The sequence below is a fragment of the Herpailurus yagouaroundi genome, unplaced genomic scaffold (assembly GCF_014898765.1).
Source record: "Herpailurus yagouaroundi ecotype Mexico unplaced genomic scaffold, PumYag 511, whole genome shotgun sequence".
In the NCBI taxonomy this organism is placed as follows: domain Eukaryota; kingdom Metazoa; phylum Chordata; class Mammalia; order Carnivora; family Felidae; genus Herpailurus; species Herpailurus yagouaroundi.
This window is the reverse complement of record NW_024412728.1, coordinates 649986-671416: the sequence shown is the minus strand read 5'-3', so window position 1 is coordinate 671416 and position 21431 is coordinate 649986. Positions and strand designations below refer to the sequence as shown.

At 48.3% G+C, this 21431-nt stretch overlaps 2 protein-coding genes and 1 long non-coding RNA gene across 10 annotated transcripts; 1 reads left to right on the top strand and 2 right to left on the bottom strand.

The window, feature by feature from the left end:
• Positions 1-334: 334 nt before the first annotated feature.
• Positions 335-3289, bottom strand: NRM (nurim). 2 transcript variants are annotated; one of them, XM_040464760.1, is made up of 4 exons: positions 3064-3277; positions 2293-2489; positions 1500-1676; positions 335-1150 (listed from the first exon to the last, which is right to left on the bottom strand). In XM_040464760.1, the coding sequence occupies exons 1-4, from the start codon at positions 3194-3196 to the stop codon at positions 869-871; spliced, it is 789 nt and encodes a 262-aa protein (XP_040320694.1). In that variant the 5' UTR covers positions 3197-3277; the 3' UTR covers positions 335-868. The 2 variants fall into 2 exon arrangements, with proteins under 2 accessions (XP_040320694.1, XP_040320695.1); XM_040464761.1 differs by lacking the exon at positions 1500-1676 and having other exon boundaries at positions 3064-3289.
• Positions 3003-7172, top strand: LOC121023082 (uncharacterized). Its single transcript, XR_005787240.1, has 4 exons — positions 3003-3110; positions 3535-3719; positions 4383-4524; positions 6262-7172. It is a non-coding gene; the product is annotated as an uncharacterized LOC121023082 (long non-coding RNA).
• On the bottom strand, positions 6013-21355 carry MDC1 (mediator of DNA damage checkpoint 1). Of its 7 annotated transcripts, none has more exons than XM_040464748.1 (15): positions 21089-21355; positions 18720-18858; positions 17543-17923; positions 17388-17457; positions 15637-17102; positions 14843-14908; positions 14585-14674; positions 13101-13877; positions 12952-12995; positions 10448-12481; positions 10247-10366; positions 9936-10118; positions 9577-9702; positions 9355-9465; positions 6013-7547 (listed from the first exon to the last, which is right to left on the bottom strand). In XM_040464748.1, the coding sequence occupies exons 1-15, from the start codon at positions 21089-21091 to the stop codon at positions 7380-7382; spliced, it is 5778 nt and encodes a 1925-aa protein (XP_040320682.1). In that variant the 5' UTR covers positions 21092-21355; the 3' UTR covers positions 6013-7379. The 7 variants fall into 7 exon arrangements, with proteins under 7 accessions (XP_040320682.1, XP_040320683.1, XP_040320684.1 ...); XM_040464749.1 differs by lacking the exon at positions 21089-21355 and adding an exon at positions 20700-20986; XM_040464750.1 differs by lacking the exon at positions 21089-21355 and adding an exon at positions 20539-20664.
• Between the last annotated feature and the right edge of the window lie 76 nt (positions 21356-21431).

Genomic DNA, 21431 nt, shown 5'->3' with positions numbered 1-21431 from the left:
CAGGCTGCGGTGGGTCTGTGGAGAGCCGGGGCGGCTGGAGAAGTGCTCAGAAGCCAACGACCTTGGAAACTGGTTCCCCCACCAGAGCCAATGCCCCACTCTCTAGCTTCATCCTGTCTTCCATGGGTCCCCTGGTCTGCAGTGGGAAAATTGGGAATTTGGAGGAAGGGGGACCGGGGAGATGGGGGTGGGTCTGCCGGAGTGGTCGCCGCCCAGCTGTCGCCAGAGGGCGCGGTGGCTGCCCAGACTCGAGTTTGGCGTGCCCTGGCTCCGCTTGCCTTCCGTCCCAAAGTTAGCCCTCTGGCTAGAGAAGACACTGACAGACTACATGGCATATGTACAAAAAAAGGCTGAATTTTATTTTTCTGCTGCGCGTGTTCCTCGGGAGAACAGAAGAGCGGAAGGATCCTCTCAACTAGGTTAGAGGACAGAGCCAGGGGCAGGGCCTAAAGAGGCCAGTGGGGCAGGCACTACCATCAAACCTGCAGACTCTGCTCCTAGGAAGGGAAGCTGGAGGAGAAGGAGATCCCTGAGGCACAGAATCAAGTAACAGTGGGAGGAAAGTGGTCAGGCCCACCCTTCTTCCTTTATAAGGAGGTTCTTGAGGCAGGTGGGTGGGAGGGGAAGGGGGGGATCAAGCCCTAAACTGTGAGGAGACATAAGTTTCCCACCTCCTTTTCCTGGCTGGTGAGATCTTGGAGGTCCAGTGGTTGAAACTCAAAATTTAGGGTATGGAGCTGGACCCAAGGAGTGGAGGCTCAAACAAGGGAAGGGACAGCCCCTTCAGTCCATAAATCTATGGTCTGAAGCAGCCAGGGCCTGGATGTTAAAGGAGAGGAAGTGCAGGGCTTGGAACCAGGCTAGCTCTTCACTCAGCCTCACCTTCCTGGGGCCGGGAGAGCAGGTTGAGTTTTCTTTGTAACTGGGCCCGGAGGTAGCGGAGGTCTTGCTGGTCAAGTCCGTGAGCCAGGCCCAGGTAGAGTGTAAGGAGGAGAGCAAGGAGGAGGCGGTCAGTGCCCAGGGTGGGCACCACCCACAGCACTGTCAGCAACTCCACACAGACTGGGTGGCGCAAGTGGGAGAAGAGTCTCAGAGCCCGGGGAGACTTCAGGGCCAGAGGCTCACCCAGCCCCAGCACATGGTAGTATACCTAGGAGGGAGAACAGCTTAGAAATGAAGTCAAACCCTTTTTGCAACTTAGCCACCTCTTTCCTCCCTTTGGAGGAAACTTCCCCTTCTATAACTCAGGCCCAAGAACCACCCTTCTGAGACCTGGACTCCTGATTCTCATCTCTGCTAGGCCCAGGAGGCCTATGGTTTCTGACCTTTGAGGGAAAGCTGAGGGGAGACTCTCTTATAAGAAAAGGAAGTAGGTGAGGGAGTTGAAAGAAGAGGAAGGTGGAAGAGCATGGGAGGAGGAGGAGGAGGGAAATCCTTGAAAGGGAAAGAGGCATTCTAGAGGGAATCAGAGGTCTCAGGTAGGAATCTGGGAGCCTCACCTGTTTGAGGCCCATGAGCTCGGCGTAGTCAAAGACGAGAAGGATGCTGAAGATGAGGAGCCAGGCTATGACGTGGAGCACAAAGCAGAGGAGGGGCACCCAGGTGGCCCATGGCTCAGCTCGAGCCTCCCACAACACAGGGCCTCTGGGTACAGGTTCCCAGTACCGCATCACCAACTGGGAAAGGATGAGGGGCTGGGTATCTCAGCAGCCTACCCTTGAAAGACCTAGACCCAGAGGCTGCCCCCACCCCAGGCTGGCCTGCAGTTCTCCCCACCTCTACCATGAGCATCATAAACAAAAATTCACCATGTGGAACATGCTAGGTGGGGGTCCCAAGGATGTAAGGATAACCTGTATCTACCCTGAGGACTTAAGAGAACAGACGGGGGTGACCAGATAGGTACATAAAGTAGCCTGTGCCAAGCACACACTGAGAAAACAAATGTGTACTAACTGGGAAGCCTCCTCTTGAGACCTCAAGAAGTGATTCTGAAGAAAGGGTAGGACTGAAAGAGGTGTCACCAAAGGGATCTCAAGCAGAACAACATGAACAAAGTTGCAAAGGTGAGAATGCACATATGGTACTTGGGGAATGAGGAGTGGTACACCATTCTTGATAAGAAGAAGGATATGTGCTGTGGAGGAATGGAAGCTGAGATTAGAGTCCTAAACACCCTAAATTCCCCTAAACCCACATTTTATCCGAAGGCTAAGGTCCTTGCCCCTTCAACTGAGGGCACCCTTCTCACAGATTGTTTCCCTTGGGGACTCAGTGGCCAAGGCCTCATACCTGCAATGCCAGGGCAGTGCATGCCACGTACAGTGACCTCTGAAGAACCCCAAAATATCGAGACATCCACGCCTTCACTGTCTCAGTTGCCATGAGGCTGTGCTGCCCCACAAATAGTATCAGGAGACCCAGATCCCAAGCCAGGGGGGCAAGGATGCTGCAGTCCTGCAGAGCAGCCAGCCATCCTTGGCGGGCATCTAGGGGGAGTTCAAGAAGGGGACAAAAGATCAAGAAAGTTTCAGGAAACACCCCCTACCCTAATCTCCTCTTGGGGGTCCCAGGCCATGTCCTTTAATGCTTTCAAGAGCCTTAATGCTTCCTCTCCTGGTTTTTCCCATATTGCTTTTCCATTCTCTGCCCTTTCCCTTTTCCCCAGGCCTCCTTCAGAGTGGGGGGGAGGATTCCTTCAATCACAAAAGGCTTGGCTGGAGAGGCCACCATTGGACTATCCTCGTGTTTTCGGTACTCCAAATGTGCCCTCTTTTTAACACTCCCCTCGCCATAGTCCTCTCTACAAAAGCACTTTCCTTTCCTCTGCTTCTTATCGCCTTTTCCCTCCCCACTCAGTCCTAACTCTTCCGCCTCTCCAAACCGCTAATCCCTGAGTTCCTAATTTAGCCCTCCGGTCAGCCCTGAAGCTTCTCGGGCTTTCAAGGTTCTAGTTCCCTCTCCCGGACTTCCCCTGTCATTTGTCTCGAAGCCCCGCCCTCCCTCGCTCTCGTCCGGCTCCACCTCCAGCCACAGAGCTCATCCTCGATCCCTTCCGCTCACCCGGACCCCCAGGCTCCGGGAGCCCTCCAAGAAGTGGCCGAAGAGAGGTAAAGCGCACGAACTCCACTCCGGTGCCAAAAGCCAGGATGAAAGAGGCGAGGGCAGCAGGGACGAGGAGCAGAGTTGGGGCCATGGCGACACTCGGAGGGGTTGGGAAAAGGGCGGGTATGGGATTCCCGCGGCCGCAGGCCCCGCCCCCGCCCCCACCTCCAGCCTGGGGTCCTGCCCAGGAAGGCGTGGCTCCTTCGCGCCGCTGCCTCGGCGTGCGTTCTCCGCGCGCTTTTTTTTCACACTGTCCCTAGGGCGGGTCCCGGCGCCTTGACTGAGCGGTCGCCGCGTCATAGAAGGGAATGTTAGAATTCTGAGTGACAAGTGGAAACGTAGGCTGCTCTGCAGCCACTCGTGTGGGTTGAGTCGCAGCTCGGCTAGTTGTCTCATCTAAAATGAAGACAGTTCGTTCATTTCTTTCAGGGTTCTTGTAGAAAACGAGAATTATAAACCCCCTTTTCTGTAACCTTAGCCACTAAACATAGCCAAAGTCAGAGGTTACAAAGCGTCGGTTAACGCTTCAAATAGGAAACGGTGAGAGAACGGAAGACTGTTGACCGAGGCTGAAAACCCAAAGGTCTGAATCACCTATTACATCTTGTTAAAAAGTTAGTGACCATTTTACCATAAAGTAAATTAATGTTTATTCTGTAACTTATTCTCTCCACTTGCCAAGGACAGAGAATTTCTCTGTAACACTTAGATTATTTCTAATAATGCCAAAGGCTGTTGATCTATAATCATGAGAATAACAATGTTAAATATTTGTGATAGAAAATTTTGTGTTGTAAACTTTGTAGTAGGTTCATTTTACCCAAGCTTGTGATAATTATGACTTTACTCTGCAAGCTCATAAGCCTGACCACCATCCACGAGTCAGAAACCGCTAAGATCTTTTGTCTGAGTTTTTTCCTCCAGACCTGTTTGTAATACCTACAGAATAACATATTTGAAAAGCAAAGTAAAAATAAGGTTTTTCTCCATCTGAATTAAACATCATGTTGCTAAGGACCTAGTCACAGTACCTATGACCATAGCAGGGACCTTAGAACATCATGTAGCGAAATCCTTCAGCTTACAGACATAAGAATATAAAGAAAATTTACCAAGATGAGAACTAAGTTGCTGCTAGTCCTGTGGGCTCATGGATGAGAAAATTGCCAGGCAGCATCCCACAGCCTTTACTTTCCTTCTGTTGGAGGATCAGTACTCCCACCCTCCTCTGAATCAGTGCTGTTGTAAACTATACCAGTCTTATGTTTTCCCTCCAGATGCACCCTTCACCCTTCTTGTTCGAGGTTGCCCCGAATGGACTAAATCAATGAAAATCACAGCTTTTATTGAGGAAGCCCTCTCTGCATAACTGCTCTCTCCTCTCAACCTTTTGGACTTAGAGGTGGTCACAATAAAGCTGTGAGTACTAGGGTACTGTAACATTATGATTTCTCTACACTCTCCCAACTTCCTTGTCATTTTCACTGTATTAAACTCTCTCCAATTATCCTAATTTGACTGTGCTGTTATTTCCTGCTAGGACCCTGATAGAAATACATTATTTGTACTACTATAGTATTCATTGGAAGTGTAAGAAAAGATCTCTATTCTCCAGAAGTTTAAACTGGGACACTTCAATGTCACGAAGTCAAGGTGCAGATGAGTGCTAAAATGGGGGTATAGAGACAGCTAGTACTGTAAGGTGCCCCATGAACCTCAAGGCCATAGACAGTTTCACACAGTACAAGATTCTGAGTGTGCAAGGGGACTAATATTTATTTGGGTCCTACTGTGCTGACAGCTCAGAGCCTGGAGCCTGCTTCAGATTCTGTCTCCCTCTCTCTGCCCTTCCCCCCCTTGCACGTGTGTGCTCTCTCTCTCTCTAAAATAAATAAACATTAAAAAAGACATGTTTATATGTTTAAAAGTCAGCAGTATGTGGCAAAGCTCATGCTCTTTCTACTACACCAACGTTTTACAAACTTAAGTATAATTTACTTGCAGAAGAGCCACTAACTAATCACCCATCTTGGTTATTAAAGTGAAATTCACATAACATAAAAACGATTTTAAAGAGAACAATCCAGTGACATTTAATACAATTCATAATGTGTGCAATCACCATCTCTATCTAGTTCCAAAGCATTTTTATCATCCCAAAATAAAACCCTATACCCATTAAGCAGTCACTCCCCATTTCCCCCTTCCCTTCTCCCAGCTGCTGACAACCACTACTCTACTCTGTCTCTATGAATTTACCTATTCCAAGTATTTCATGTAGGTGGAATCATCCCAGGTGACTTTGTGTCTGGCTTCTTTCACTTAGTATAATGTTTTGAGGTTCATTCTCAAAACATTGTAGCAAGAATCGATACTTCATCTCCTTTTATGGCTGAATAATATTCTGTTGTGTGGATATGCCACATTTGTTTATTCACCTGTTAATGAACATTTTTCTTTTCACCTTTTGGCTCTAATGAAGTATAGATATGAACATCTGTGTACAAGTATTTGTTTCAACATGTGTTTTAAGTCTTTTGGGTGCACACCTACTAGTGGAATTACTGGGTCTTTTGGTAATTCTATGTCTGATTTTTTAGAAATTGTCAGATTGTTTACCACAGCAGCTGAACCATTTTATATTCCCACCAGCAATATGTGATAAGGGTTCCAATTTCTCCACATCATTGAAATCAACCAACTTTTAAACTTTAAATTTAAGGGGCACTTGGATGGCTCAATTGGTGGAACATGCAACTCTTGATCTTGGGGTTGTGAGTTCAAGCCCCACAGTGGGTGTAGAGCTTACTTTAAAGACAAAAATAAACAAATACATAAATAAGATGTAAGATTATAAATAAATAATACATAAATTTAAGATGTTTAAAAAAAACCTGCACTACACCATAAGGCACAGAGTGAATATTTATTTATCACAGAAATTAAACCTAAGCTCTAATTTTATAAATACTGGAAAAGCAGGCCAGAAAAGTGCAAAGATCTGCTCAAAGTCAAAACTAAAGAACACTTCTAACAAGATGGGGTGAGGAGAGAGGAAAATATTTTAGTAGCATTCCATACCTCCAACCTCAAATTTACTCACTCCAAGCATCCCTTCAAGTTCTTGACACTAAAATTGTTTCTACTCTCTTTCAGAGGATGAATAAGAATCCCAGTCAAAGAGGGAGAGAGATGGCTTCCAAACAGGAGGCAGGACACCATGTGTGCCACACAGCAGTAAGTACATCAGTCCTGCTAAGGGCAGCCACTTATGATATCTGAGAATGGGATTACCCAACTCTAAGTGGCCATTTGAGAAATCTGTGTCTCATCAGGTGACCCAGCTGCCTCCCACTCCTTGTGTCTCAATCTAAACACTGAGTGACCACTGACATGCTCCAACTCCCGGGCTGTAGTGTCTTTGTGGAGATGGTAAATAGACCTGAATAGCTTATAGGAGGCCCCTCCCTTCTCAAAGATGGGAGGGGTCTCTGCCTCAGTTTCCCCTTCTAGACAGCAGAGGGCTCTGGCTGTCCCCCACTGATATCATTATGGAACCCCAGCTGGGGTCCCTATTCAGTGCTGACTCCCCCCTCCTAGCAGCTGCTCTTCCAAACACACCCCTCCTCCTGCTGCCCCAGCCCTTGACACTGGCTGGCCTTCCCCCCCCCCACACAGGCCACGAGATGGGCTCCTGAGACCCTCCCCCAGCAAAGGGCTACCTGCAGCTCATTCTGGAGAGAGAGAGCAGGCAAAAACTTGGACTGGCAGATAGAGGCCTGGGGAGTCAGAGTGCCTCAGTTTCCTCCTCAATAGCAACTGAGTATTTATAGTATCTGAAAGCAGGCTTGATACTTGATGGCACAAATGTAGACTTCATCTCTTTTCCCGCTTCCTGCAGGAAGCAGGATGGGGGCAGGTAGCACCTGGTAGGCAGGATGGTTTGCCCCTCCCTCCTCCATCCCTTCTGGAAGTTTTGGGTCCTTAGTGCCTGCAACAGCCAGCCTTGGGCAAATAAAAGACTAAGTTGTTTACTAAAAAAACAAAAAAAAAAACAAACAAAAAAACAAAAAAAAACCAAAAAACAACTGTGGCTAAAATCTCATTATCTTTTTGTTTATCCATAAGCCTTGTTAGCCCCACCCATGTTCTAAGACAAATCAGGTCAGCATACCCCAATTCTTTCTAAAGCCCTAGGTTCTTTCTTCCAAATCTTTTCTAACACTTTATTTACTGGTCTGGGAGGGAAAACAGTAAGTACTGTGGTGATGTTTTCACGAGGATGACATTTCCAAAGTGGAGAGGATGAAGGCCTCTGGCTTGGCTTCCTGCTTCAGCACTCCTGTCAGCAGGAACTCAGGTGAGAGAATGGGCAGCCCAACCCGAAATGGAATAGAGCATCGAGAGAAGTCCTGGGAGCATGTAATCACAACTCTCTGAGGCTGGGAAAGACAGAGAGCAAAGACAAAGTCATGGGTGAAAAACAATCCTAGAAATAGGTTTGGAGTCCACAAATCAGTTTCAGCATCGCTACAATATACCTCCTGATAGGAAGCACACTTGCTGGAAGTACTCTTCCCAGAAAAACTGAACCTGAATTTATTCGAGCTTTTAAAATTAACTACAATTTACAAGGAATGTAAGAGATGGAAGAACAAGATAAATTACACAGCAAAGGAGCAAACAGAAAAACCCAGACTGGAACATTCTAAAGAACAACTGACATAGTTTCTGCAGGAAGTCAATGGAATAAGAAAGGCTGGGTGGGTTGGGGGGGGGGGGAGGGGATCTTCTAGAGTAAAAGAGAATTAAGAGACATGCAATTGTGAGGGGAACCTGGGTGGCTCAGTCAGTTAAGCAACTTATTTCAGCTCAAGTCATGATCTCGGGTGATGAGATGGAGCCCTGAGTTGGGGCTCTGTGCTGTCAGGGCAGGGCCTGCTTGGGATCCTCTCTCTCTGTCCCTTCCCGCTCACATGTGCAAGCATACTTTCTCTCAAAAATAAATAGGGGTGCCTGAGTGGCTCAGTTTGTTAAGCCTCCAACTTTGGCTCAGGTCATGATCTCACAGTTCGTGGGTTTGAGCCCCGCCTCAGGCTCTGTGTTGACAGCTGAGAGCCTGGAGCCAGCTTCAGATTCTGTCTCTTTCTGCCCCTACCCTGCTTGCACTGTGTCTCTCTCTCTCTCAAAAGTAAATAAACATTCGGGGCGCCTGGGTGGCTCAGTCAGTTAAGCGTCTGACTTCGGCTCAGGTCATGATCTCACAGTTTGTGAGTTCGAGCCCCACATCGGGCTCTGTGCTGACAGCTTGGAGCCTGGAGCCTGCTTAGATTCTGTGTCTCCCTCTCTCTCTGACCCTCCCCCCTTTCATGCTCTGTCTCTGTCTCAAAAATAAATAAAAATTAAAAAAAATAATAATAAACATTAAAAAAGTTTTTTTAAATAACCATTAAAAAAAAAGGAGATTGAAATTGTGGCAATACTTGGACCTCATCTGAATCTTGACTTGAATTATAAAGACACATTTTTGGCCAATCGGAAAAATCTGACTAATGGACTCTGAGAAAATGACAAGAAACTATTGTTAATTTTGTTATGGATCAATAATGGCGTTGTGATTATGTAAACAAACATACATCATTTCTTACAGAAGTATACTTTATGTAGGGGGAAATAATATGATGCTTGTAGTTTCCTTTAAGATACTTCAGCAAAGGAGCGCCTGGGTGGCTCAGTCAGTAAAGCATCTGACTCTTGGTTTCAGCCCATGACATGATCTCATGGTTTGTGAGTCTGAGCCCCGCATCAGGCTCTGCGCAGAGCCTGCTTGGGATGATCTGTCTCCCCTCTCTTTCTGCCCCTACCTTGCTCATACTCTTTCAAAATAAATAAACTTTACAAAACATTTTTTAAGTACTTCAGCAAAGAAAAAAAAAAGGGATAAATGCAGACGATATAGCAAAATCTAAGCTACCTTGTTAAATCTGAGTGACTGACATATGGAGGTTCATTGATATATGGAAGTTCTCTCTCCCTTTGTGTATATTTAAAATATTAAAAATGCAAAATAAAAATCCATTTGGAATCAGCAAACCTCTCCTACATTCCTATCCCTTTATATACCACAGAGCTTACCCCCACCCTCTCACTACTCTGTGTTTCTATCCATACCAGTATTCTCCAAACTTTTCCCATTCCAGCCACCTCTTTAACTGCCACCTCACTAGACCCAAAACATACCACCCATACCTTATAGGAGCGGGGCATGCTGGGTAGGACAGTGCCTCCACAGCAGCTGATGATCTCTCCCATTTGAGGTGGTGGTGGCTGGACTCCTGGGGTCACATGGATCTCATAGCCCTAAGCAGAAGAAAACAGTGAAGACCATAGATGTATGCACTGAGAGCCCATGAACAGCTGGAGAGCCTCAGGAAGGAGGCCTGAAGCATGGGGCAGAAGACAGCCTCTCACCTCTAGCAACCTTCTCTCCCGAGCCCGGCTCAGGGCATCTCGAAGGCTGAAGCCAAAGTTCTTCTCCTGCTCAGGATCAGTCACCACATATTCATCCGGGGGCAAGAAGCAACCAGCCTTGCGGGACTAAGGATAGCAGCAGTGAGCATCAAAGCTGAGCCCAGCCTACCACCCGGCTCTTCTGCTTATCATGTGGACGGAGCTTATGAAATGTTCTTTGAATTAAGCTGCTTTCTGCCTCATTCACCTCCCTTGTCTTCCTTTACCCCCTTTCCCCTCACTACTTTCTAGAGCATCATGTGAGCAGTCTTCTGCCATCAATATCTCTGCTGGTGTGCTATCACCTCCTGGCCTCTCACCTGGTGCAGCCAGTCCAGGGAGAGGATGGGGATCCCCCGCCCCAGGGCACACAGGAACTTGACCGTGCGGCGGACTCGATCAGTCACCAGGTGGGAAGCCTCTGCCACTGAGCTGGCCAGACTCCCACCTAGGGCCAGCACCGCCCGTTCTCCACGGGCATCCACCACACCTGTGAAGAGTACCTGTGGAGGGAGTTAGCCTAAGCTGGTCACGGCAACCCATGCCATCAGTGTCTATCTCTGAACCCCTAAGTCTCCTCCCATCCTCCCATGTCTGTCTCCCACCAAGCCCCAGGCCCCTTCTCTCCTACTTTGGGTGCTGTGGACTCTTGGTTAGGTTTGACCCGCCGAAGGCTGCAGCTTGGGATTCCCCTGGGCTCCTCCTCTGTTTGGTCTCTCTTTCTCTTGCCTGGTCCTGGAATCACTGCCACCTGGGATTGAGAAAGATCTTGCTGGGAGTTTCCGAGCCTCCAAGCCCTTTCCTAGCTTCATGGCCCCAGCCCTCACCTCACCTCGTCCTTCCTTGGGCTCTCTGCTGAATCTTCTTCCTCTTTGTGGAGGGACACGGTCTTCTGTTGGAGCCGTTTTTGAAGTGGGGGTGAATCCACAGTAGCCAAAGGCCTCTTGCGGCTCTGAGAGGGCTTAGACTGGGGCTCTGGGGTGAACTCAGATCTGCCTGCTGCCTCTACCTTTTGGATCTGGGTAGCATGAGTGGGGGCCTCAGGAAGCTGGGCAAGAGCAGGCTCGGGAATGGTCCTAAGAGACTCCACTGCTCTCACTGCTCGTCTTTGGTTCTTTGAGGATCGAGAGTTAGGTTCAGGGGGTGCAGAGTGGGGCTGATGGACAATGGGAGCTGTGAAGGACCCATGCTTCCTTGTGGCCCTCCGCTTCCTGCTGCAGTTGGCTTGAGGGATGGGCTCAGGGGGAACAGGCTGGCCTATGAGGTCAGGATTCTGGGATTCATGGGTGGTAAGAACTGGCACAGCACTTACTGTAGACCTTAGTGTCTTACCCTGACCACCCTCAGCTATAGCCTTAGGGGTGACCAGTTGATCTATGGGGTTGAGAGATTCAAGGTCAGAGGCTGTAGATTCAATTGGTTGGGGGATCTTGACAGAGGACCTATGTATCCTTCCCCGAGTGGCCCGAAATGTAGGCTCAGGGGTGACAGGCTGATCTGTGGAGATGGAAGGCTGGAGCTCAGAGGCTGTGGGGACAACTGGCTCAGGGGTCTTGACCGAGGACCTTTGTGTCCTGCCCCGAGTGGCCCGAGGTGTGAGTTTGGGAGTGACAGGCTCGTCTGTGGGGGTGGAAGCCTGGAGCTCAGGGACTGTGGGGACAACTGGTTTGGGGGTCTTGCTAGAAGACCTGGGTGTCCTGCACTGAGATTTACGTTTGGGGGTGACAGACTGGCCTTTGGGGGTGGTAGGCTGGAGCTCAGGGGCTGTGGGAACAGTTGGTTCATGGGTCTTGACAAAAGACCTGGATGTCCTGCGCTGAGATGTAGGTTTGGGGGTGACAGACTGGTCTGTGGGGATGGAAGACTGGACTTCAGGAGCTGTTGGGACAACTAGCTCAGGAATCTTGACAGAAGACCTAGGTATCCTGCTATGAGTGGCCCCAGATGTGGGCTCAGTGAGGACAGACTGGTCTTTGGAGGTGGTAGGCTGGAGTTCAGGGGCCGTGGGGACAGTTGATTCAGGAGGGATCTTGACAGAGGACCCACGTGTCCTGCCTCGAGTGACTCGAGATGTGGGCTCAGGGGTGACAGGCTGGTCTTTGGAAGTAGAAGGCTGGAGCTCAGGGGCTGTGGGGACAATTGCTTTGGGAGTCTTGACACAAGACCTACGTGCCCTGCCCTGAGTAGCCCCAGATACAGACTCAGTGAGGACAAACTGGCCTTTGGAGGTGGAAGGCTGGAGCTGAGAGGCTGTGGAAATAACCGGTTCAGGGGTTTTTACAAATTTATGTGTCCTGTCCTGAGATATGAGCTCAGGAGTGACAGACTGGTCTTTAGAGGTGGAAGGCTGAACATCAGGGGCTGTAGGGACAACTACTTCAGGGGCCTTGACAGAGAACCTTTGTGTCCTACCCCGAGTGATCCGCGATGTGAGCTCAGGGGTGATAGGCTGGTCTTTGGAAATCGAAGGCTGGAGCTCAGGGGCTGTGGGGACAACCAGTTCAGGGGTCTTCACAGAGGACCTACGTCTCCTGCCCCGAGTGACCTGAGATGTGGGCTCAGCACTGAGGGGTTGGTCTGTGGGAATGGCAGTATGAGGTTCAAGGGCTACAGAAGAAACTGGAGAGGGTGTCTTCCTGGAGGACCCTCGGAGCCTGACTTTGGGTTTTGGCAAGGGAGTCTCTGGAACTTTCTGATTCCTGTTTTGCCTGGTCCTGGGAATGGGCTTTAAAGAAGATGGAGAGGAAGAACAGAAGGGCTGAGGTACAGGATGTTTTTGACTCTGAAAGAGGAGGGGGTTTTGGTGTGGGGCTGAAGCTCCAGGCACTGCAGGAGGCTGACAAGCATCTGTGGATTCCTGATCACCCTGAGGAGAAATAGAAGCAAGTGAGGGAGGAAGAGGCAGAAAGAAGAAAGACAGTACTTGAATACTCTTCTTGATACTTGTTTATGGTTAGACTGTGTTCCTGGCATTTCACTTGTCTATGACCTCCCTTCCTACGACTGGAAACTTCCTGGGGAGGGAGCAGTCCTCGTTCCCACAGACCCCACCTCATGCTAGAATAGTGTTCTCCATAGATGGATGATGGCAATAAGAGGCTGGTTGGAAAAAAGAGGGAAAAGACACAAAAAAAATGGATATTCTGAGTTAGGTACAGGGAGACAGAACTTGAAAAACAGATACAGAAAATGACAGGTGCCAAGGGAAAGGGAAAGAAACCAACTAAGGAGTGGTGGCAACAGATTAAAACTGGGAAGACAGAGAAAGGAGTAGATTGGAGCAAGGTTAGGGGAAGGAACAGTGGAATAGGAGGAGGCAGAAACAGCAGCTCTCACCCCGAAGGCCTTCTCAGCAGGTGGCACCTCACAAGTCAAGTGACCTAGACAGAAAGAAAAAACAAGTGTAGCTGAGGGCTAAGCAGTCAGTCACTTGGGGGTTGATTAGCACGAAGGCTAACCTGGGGTTCCCCTCTGTCTTCACTTACCTCTCTGCTGCCTCCTGGGGCTCATTGGGACTCCCTCTCCTCCACCTGACTGGCTCCCAGAAGCTACTGAGGCTGAAGCAAGTCCCTGATGACTGCCTGTCCCTGTTTCAAGCTCTAGTGTTGGACTGGAGGCTTGCCCTTCCTGGTCCTGGCTCCCTTTCTCAGTCTCCCCTCTCTGTGGGCCTCTCTCCAGTATTACTTCTGGTACCTCAACTCCTAATCCATTTGGCTCACCCTCTCTCTCTAGTACTAGTTTCTCTGTTTCTCTCTCAGATATTTCTCTTGCAAGAATCTGCTTTTCTATTTCTTTCTCTTGTATTTCCCTGGTTATCTCAATTTCTACGTTCAAACTCTCCATATTTCTTTTAATGCTTGCAATTTTCACCTTTTGGTCAGACTCTTGTCCTTGAGTATCTCTAGCTAACACCTGTATCCCTCTGGTTAACTCTTCTTCTCCTATCACATCTTCTTGTTCTCCTGATGGCAGGTTCTCAGTTTCCCTGTCCAATGGTCCTCTCTCAGGGGCCACCCCCTCTGCTGCTTCTCTTGGTATCCCCATGTCTTTTTCCATAGTCTGCATCCCTTTGTCCTGAATTCCCAATGGCTCTATGTGAACTGGGCTTCCTGGATTTTGGCCTTGTGGTATTGTCCAAGGTGTAGAGAGGCAGGATCCATGGGCATCAAGAGGAGCAACAATGGGCTCGGGCTCAGGGGCCTCAGACTCTCTCGGACAGAATGGCTGTGTTGCCAAGACCTCCCACGGCTCATCCAAGGTACCTGGAAGGAGAAAGGGAGAGAGAGAGAGATACAGATTGAAAATGTAACAGGTTGAGAAAAGATTAAGATAAATTCATGAACAGTAAACCTAAATGGATTATTAAAGGAAAGTTGGGAATAAGGAGGACAGTTATAACATTTAGTATTTGTCTAAAAAATAAGACCACACACACGTACATAAATTCTCATAGGGGTGCCTGGGTGGCTCAGTTGGTTAAGCATCCAACTTCGGCTTAGGTCATGATCTTGTGGTTCATGAGCTCAAGCCCCACATCAGGCTCTCTGCTGTCAGCACAGAGCCCGCTTCGGATCCTCTATCCCCCTCTCTCACTGCCCCTCTCCAGCTCGTTTTCTCTCAAAATAAATAAATAAAGTTAAAAAAAAAAAAGTTCTCATAGCAGCCTCTTTAAAAATGACGGAGGGGCGCCTGGGTGGCTCAGTTGGTTAAGTGTCCGGCTTTATTTCAGCTCAGGTCATGATCTCATGATTCAGGATACTGAGCCTTGCATCAGGCTCTGCATTGACAACGAGAGCCTGCTGGGGATTTTCTCTCCCTCTCTCAAATAAATAAATAAACTTAAAAAAAAATTTAAAAAGATGATGGAGATGGAGAAACATCAGCAAAAGTCAAACAATATGAAAAAAACATGTAGAGGGAGAAAGCAATGATGCCAAGTTAGGGGCATGAAAGACAGAATAGCTTGTACCTGTATCCTGGAAGCTACAGCAGGAAGGACCAGGCTCTTGGGGTAGAGTAACCAGAAACGCCTGGGTGGCTTCATCCTCCATGCTCTGGGCTGTTGCACAAGAAAAGCCAACTCAAGCACAGCTCCTCCACAGAACTCCAGGTTCCCATTCCTGGTTTCTTGCCTCACCCATGCTAGCTTTCACAATCTTCAAGGACCACCACTTTGGGCTCCCAGGTCCCACCTGCACCAACATCCACATGACATGGATGTCCTCACCTTCCAGATTCTGATTGTCTCTCTCCACAAAGCACTGGGTAGCCTGTAGGTCCAGGTCTTCAGAATCTGGTGGAGGAAGAATAGAGGGTCGATAATAAAAACTCTACCTGACCCTTAATTCCTTACTCTCTCTACCATTTTCTCCCTAACCCAAATCCTTCTGCAATGGACCAAATGTGTGTATCCCCCAAATTCATATGCTGAAATCTAATTTCCAACGTGAGTTTATTAGGAGGTGGGGCCTTAGGGAGATGATTAGTACATGAGGATAGAACACACGTAAATGGGATTAGTACCCTTAAAAAGAGACCACAGAGGGGCGCCTGGGTGGCTCAGTCGGTTAAGCATCCGACTTTGGCTCAGGTCATGATCTCGCAGTCTGTGAGTTCAAGCCCCGCGTCGGCCTCTGTGCTGACAGCTCAGAGCCTGGAGCCTGTTTCAGATTCTGTTATCTCCCTCTCTCTCTGCCCCTCCCCCGTTCATGCTCTGTCTCTGTCTCAAAAATAAATAAACGTTAGAAAAAAAAAAAAAAGAGACCACAGAGAGTTCCCTTGTGCCCTCTGCCATGTAAGGACATAGTAAGAACACAGCTGCCTATGAACAAGGAAGCAAGTCTTTACCAGAACATGACCAATCTGGCATTTTGATCTTAGACTTACCAGCCTTCACAACTGTGTGAAAAATAAATTTCTGTTATTTATAAGCCACCAGTATTGTTATTACAGCCCAAATGGACTAAGATACTCTATAAGCATTCTTTCTTTTAGGGGTCAAGGGAGAAGGCCAGCACTTACCACCGTGGTTGTCTCCAGAGTCCTGGGTCCTGTCCATATGTGGTTCTCTCTCCCTTTCTATGGAGGTCTGGGCTCCCTCTCTCTGTGGCTGGATGGATTCCCCTGAAGTGCCTGTGACCACCAGATCATTAATATCCTCCCTTGAGACAGGGAGGTGATCCTGCTCCACCTGTGAAACAAGTGACCCACCCTGGGCCCTCGCCTCAAGATCTCTCTTGTGCTCAAGAACAGCTACAGCCCTCTTTGCCCCAGCATCCTCTTCTGCTGGAAGCTGGCTCTTTCTTGTATCTGCCACCACTGAAGCTGCTAAGGATATGCCCTCCACATCTGTCTCACAGTCCCCAGATGGAGGTTTGGCTTCCTCTAGATGCATCACAGGCAGCTTTGCTTGGCCCTCTTCTACTTCCACATCTGTTTGATCTGTCCATACCAGAGGCACCTGATGCTTCTCCACAAGTATAACAGCTGACCCTGGTGGGACTTTCTCCTTCACTTGTATGTTGATGTCCACTGTGGCAGAGGCTTGGCTTCTCTCCAGATGGACCCCAAGTGAGCTCTTATCTTTGTCCACCCCTAGATCACTGTTTTGGGGAGGAGGTTGCCTCTTTTCTGAATATGCCTTGTCTGTGTGACCCTTGAAAACAGTTCCTCTCTTTTCCATTGGGAGACCCTCCTCCTCCATGTCTGTGTCGCTGTCTCTCCCAGTAGAGGTTTGGTTTTGCTCCAGAAGGGCCACAGGTTGGGCCCTGTCCTCTTCCAAATCTGTATCTCTGTTCCATGTAGTGGCTCGGCTCTCTTTCAGATGTGCCAAAGCAAGTGCTGCTAAGACTTCTTCCTCACCATCTGTATTGCTGTCAATCACCACAGAGGCTCGGCTTCTCTCTAGAGGGACTGCCAGCTGGATCTCACCTTGCCCCACATCTGTATCACTACCAGTTGGGCTCTCCTGTAGATGTACCAAGGCATGTGTCCGAGGACTCTCTGTACTAATTCCATGGAAGATTTGCCTCTTCTTCATAGGAACTACAGCTGGGGTTGCAGGGATCTCTTCTTCTTCCACATCAGTATCACTGTCTATGAAGTCAGAAGGCTGAGCCCTTTCCAAATGGACCACAGCAGGCTTTCCTGGAGGCCTGCTCTCATCATCCACATCTGTGTCACTGTCTTCCCCAGCAGGTTGGTTCCTCTCCAGTATCACCCCAAGTGGGACCACCCCATTCCTTGCATCCCTTTCAACTTCTGTGTCATTGTTTCTCTCTTTTACTGAACACTGATTCTTTTCAAGCTGGATTTCAGTTGCCATAGCTGTAGACTGTTTTGTCTCTGCAGTGGAGCCTCTTCTGGCAGTTGAGGAGGCCTCTCCTGATGCTGGATGTTGACTTTCTTCCTCATCTGTGTCACTGTCCAGGTTGAATGCAAAAGGTGGCCCAGGGCCATCTGGGGCAGGGGAAGGCCCCTCTTCATCACTGTGAAGGGAACAGAAAGGAAAGAATCTAAAGCATGTTTCCCAAGAAGGAATATTCTACTCAATAGGGAGCTCCCTGAGAGCAGACACAAGGCAGTAGCTGTTTTTTTCTCCCCAGCAATTAGTTCTCTACTTGGCACGTCAGGTTAATCAAAGTTCAGTTGAGCAAAAGACTATGTGCAATTCCCCGGCCCCACTTTCATGATAATCATCTCTCAGAGATGGATCCTATAGCCCTGGTTCCTCCTCCTTTTGAAGACTCAAGTATCTGGTCCTCTGCACTCACCTCTCTGGAACCACTGCAGCTAGAGGGCAGGTTCTTGGTTCTTTCACCACACACCTTTCTGAAGGAGAATCTATAAAGAATAGAAAGGAGTAAGTTGACTATTTTAAACTCACCATCCCCATCTTCTCACCCACCCTCCCAATACACAAACATACCTACTTCCTCCTCTGAGTCCTCAGCCAACAGGAGTCCCTGGGGTTGAGTTCGTCCCTGTACCCTGGGTGTCTCTTCTATAGTTAGAGGGCCCCGGGAAACAAAGGGCAGGGGAACATTCAGGCGATGGTACTGGCAGGGCAAGTCAGCAAAGAGAATCAACTCCTGGTCTCTCAGCCGATGACTCACCCCTGGGCTTAGGACCTTAGGAGGCCTTAGGACTTGAGTACCATTGAGGCTGCCACAATCTTGAAGAACAGGTGCCTTGTCCCAGGCCAAGATTTCAATCACTGCATGTTGTTTGGAGATGGATGAAAAGGGCAGGATCACAGAGCAATCAGGCATTCGGCCTACCATATTCTTCCCGAGATACAGAGGGAAATCTAAGAATTAGAGAGGTAGATAGATTAAGGCCAGAGTCTTGGCCTGCTATCAGGAAAATATTCCTGTTAAGTACCCCACTACTAACTCAAGGTCTCCACATACACAAGAAAATAAAAGGCTGTAGTACACCTAAGTATTGAAGAATATAAGCAATGTTATTCATTGTCAATATCTATCCATCCATATTGGGTTTTTTTCTATTGTGGTAAAATATATGTTAAAATTTACCATGTAACCATTTTTTTTTTTAATTTTTTTTTTTTTTAACGTTTATTTATTTTTTTGGGACAGAGAGAGACAGAGCATGAACGGGGGAGGGGCAGAGAGAGAGGGAGACACAGAATCAGAAACAGGCTCCAGGCTCTGAGCCATCAGCCCAGAGCCCGACGCGGGGCTCGAACTCACGGACCGCGAGATCGTGACCTGGCTGAAGTCGGACGCTTAACCGACTGCGCCACCCAGGCGCCCCGACCACGTAACCATTTTTAAGTGTACAGTTCAGGGGCATTAAGTACACTCACATTGTTGTTCAACCATCGCCACCATCCATTTCCAGACTATGCTCAATTTCTATCTGAATCTCTTCACCTTCTCCTACCAAAGTAAAATTGAGCCCATTGAGTCCAGGGCACTTGCCTGGAACAATCAATTCAATCAGCCCCCTCTTCTCCATTCCCAGTGAAAAACATTTTCAGATCTCCTTGAAATATATATAAGCTTCTTGCAACCTTCCAACTACCTCCCCATAAAAATAAGGGGCCTGTGTCAGTACTGGAGCATCTAATAACCTCTGACCTTTTTCTGGTCCATGGGCACTACTGAAGATATGCAGTCGTCCTACGGGCTCCAAGCTACACCCCAAGGATTCACTGGGTATCTCTTTCTCCTCCTCTTCCTCAACCTCCCAGTTAATAGCTTGGGTGTCTTCCATGACCTGGGAAAGAAACACATTATCATCATCTCTATCACAACATTTAATTAAAAAATATTTGTGATGGTTAGTGAGTTGAAGCTCAACATTGGGCTCTATGCTGTCAGCACAAAGCCAGCTTTGAATCCTCTGTCCCCCTCTCTCTCTGCCCTTCCTTCCCCCACTTACACACATGCACATGCTCTCCCTCTCTCAAAACTAAATAAAAATTTGTGACTATGATAAAAAATAAATATTGGTGGGGGATAAATATTACAAGGTCCCAAGTACACAAATATATACAAACACACGTGCTTACGTACAGAGACAAACATTTTCAGAAACAATGTTTGCCTTAGGATATACAATATACTGATAGTTTTCATTCCCGTTCTCTATTTTTTAAATGCTGATTTGCAACACACAGTTTGAAAAAAAAAACATTTCAAAGGGAGCCAAATTATGCTAAGCATCAACTATGTGTTGGGCATTGTGGTATATGTCAGGCATAGCAGACATAGGAGGCATGCATTTAGGAAAGTAATGCTAAAAATATTAAATGAGTTGCTCAGAATAACATAGCAAGTAGGTGGAAAGGACAAGAATAAATATGCTTCTGGAGGCAAAGCCCATGGTTTTTACACTTTGCCAGAACATCTCAGTATGATCAGAGTAAACTGCAAAGAATCCTAACAGCTGATATACATACATGCTTGCGATGTGTGAAGCACTGCTCTAGTTACTTTATATCTATCTACCTATCTCTATATATGTACATATATACATATAAGTACACATATTAATATATACAGATTCAGTCTTCACAAGAATCTTGTAAACAACTATTACTATATTCTATTTCTCAGATTAGGAAACTGCAACATACATGGGTTCAAGAACTTGCCCAAGATCACCAAGATACTGTCCATCCTCTGTTTAACATTGGTGGCTTTTCATGCCCACAGAATAAAGTAAAATCTCAACTCCATAGCAAGACCTTCCATGATCTGAACCTCAGGTCCTACAATGTATGCTCCCCTCCCCCAAAGCCTATGGTTCAGCCATATGGACCTTCTCCCCAATTTCCCAACGCAGTTCCTGTTGTCTCCCACACCTGCATGCTTTAGCCAGTACCTTGGCCCTTAACTCCTAGTTTTCTGATCCAACTCCTACCCATGATTTATGATTCAGTTCAAATGTCACTTCCAACAAAGCCTTTCCTGGAGTCTTCCCTGCTTTCTGGCGTTCTTTGTGTACTCACATGTTCCACAGTGGTCAGTAAACTTGTCTTTCCCCTAACCTTTCTCACTATATTGTAACCAGTACTTTCCATTTCTGCCTTCACACACCCTCTCGAGAACTGGACCAGCAGAACTGTGTCTTTTCCCCTAGGGCACATCATATTCGCTCGACAGTACCTATTGTGTACCTGGTACTGTTCAAACCAAACATAAAATTAACCCTGCCCTCCTGTTGAAAGGGGATGAAAACTCAAAACAGGATGGGTGGAACTCACTTAGAAGGATGCCATCCCAGAGGTTAATTGTTGACAGGGAAAGTAGGACGCGTCCATGGGGATAGTGCTAACTCCGTCCTTAAGACTGGAGGATTCGGCGGGAGCCCGGGACCCTTGGCTCCAATCCAGTGGACCACCATCTTTGATCCCTACCCCAGTGGGTTCCCTCCAGGCCCAATGTCTCATACCTAAACTCGGGGAGGGGCGTCAAGTAAGGATGAGTATTATAATCCGAGAAGCAAACTTCCAAGTATCCTCCGCCCAGTCGCACCCAAGGCACGCCCCTCCCGCCCTCCGGGAGAACCAAGATGGCACCCGAGGAGTCGTGGGCGAGGCCCCCCGAACTCACCTACTTTGAGTCCCCGCGCGCGCCACCAGTAACGGCCACGACCCAGTGGCGCTAGAGCTCGTGCCGGGAGGGAGCCGATTCGCTGATTGGCTCCTGCTGCTGTCTTTCACAGCCCTGCTGCGCGACGATTGACGAAGCTCCCAACGCCGAGACACAAAGCCCCGCCCCCACCCTTAACAGCTTCAAGGGGCTGCTTCTCCCGGGAACCCGAAATCGGTTGAGGGAGGCGGCAATCGGAGGTTGCTCTGTGCGCACAGAATCGCGCACCTCGATTGGACAGCACCGAGGCACAACCCACCACCGCTTCACCACCCACCGCCCACTTCCCGCGTAGATTTCCAAACCGCAACCACAGAGTCTGGCTGCCGCCGGCGGATAGAGGGGCTTACCATAGTCGTTGCCGGATGCGTTTACTGCAACCAGAGAGCCCTTCCCCGGTCCTCCGAGACATGGAGTCCGCTGACTCATGAGAAATGAAAATGAGGTGTGGGTTGCAGTCGTGGCTGGAGGCTGCAGTTTGGAGAACGGCCCGTAGGCGTGGCGCTTGAGGACTCCCTCATGGAACTTCATTTCCTTCTGATTTGGCTTTTTTAGTAGAAGTCATGTCTGTTGCTCCCTGAGAATACATCCCTGATGGACATTTGGAGGTCATTTTCCTAAGGATCCGTAGGCGAAGAGAGAGAACTGTTTTGTTAACTATCTTAAAGGTTGACCAAGGTCTTTCAAGAGGTG

Excerpts from the sequence above, each read along its gene's own strand:
- NRM (XM_040464760.1), bottom strand. The coding sequence starts at position 3,196 with ATGGCCCCAACTCTGCTCCTCGTCCCTGCTGCCCTCGCCTCTTTCATC. Across the intron at positions 1,677-2,292 it reads GCACTGCCCTGGCATTGCAG|TTGGTGATGCGGTACTGGGA; the intron begins GTATGAGGCCTT and ends ATCCTTTCCCAG. Across the intron at positions 1,151-1,499 it reads AGCTCATGGGCCTCAAACAG|GTATACTACCATGTGCTGGG; the intron begins GTGAGGCTCCCA and ends TCTCCCTCCTAG.
- MDC1 (XM_040464748.1), bottom strand. Across the intron at positions 9,703-9,935 it reads CCCTGGACTGGCTGCACCAG|TCCCGCAAGGCTGGTTGCTT; the intron begins GTGAGAGGCCAG and ends TGCTATCCTTAG. Across the intron at positions 7,548-9,354 it reads GCATGCCCCGCTCCTATAAG|CCTCAGAGAGTTGTGATTAC; the intron begins GTATGGGTGGTA and ends TGTCTTTCCCAG.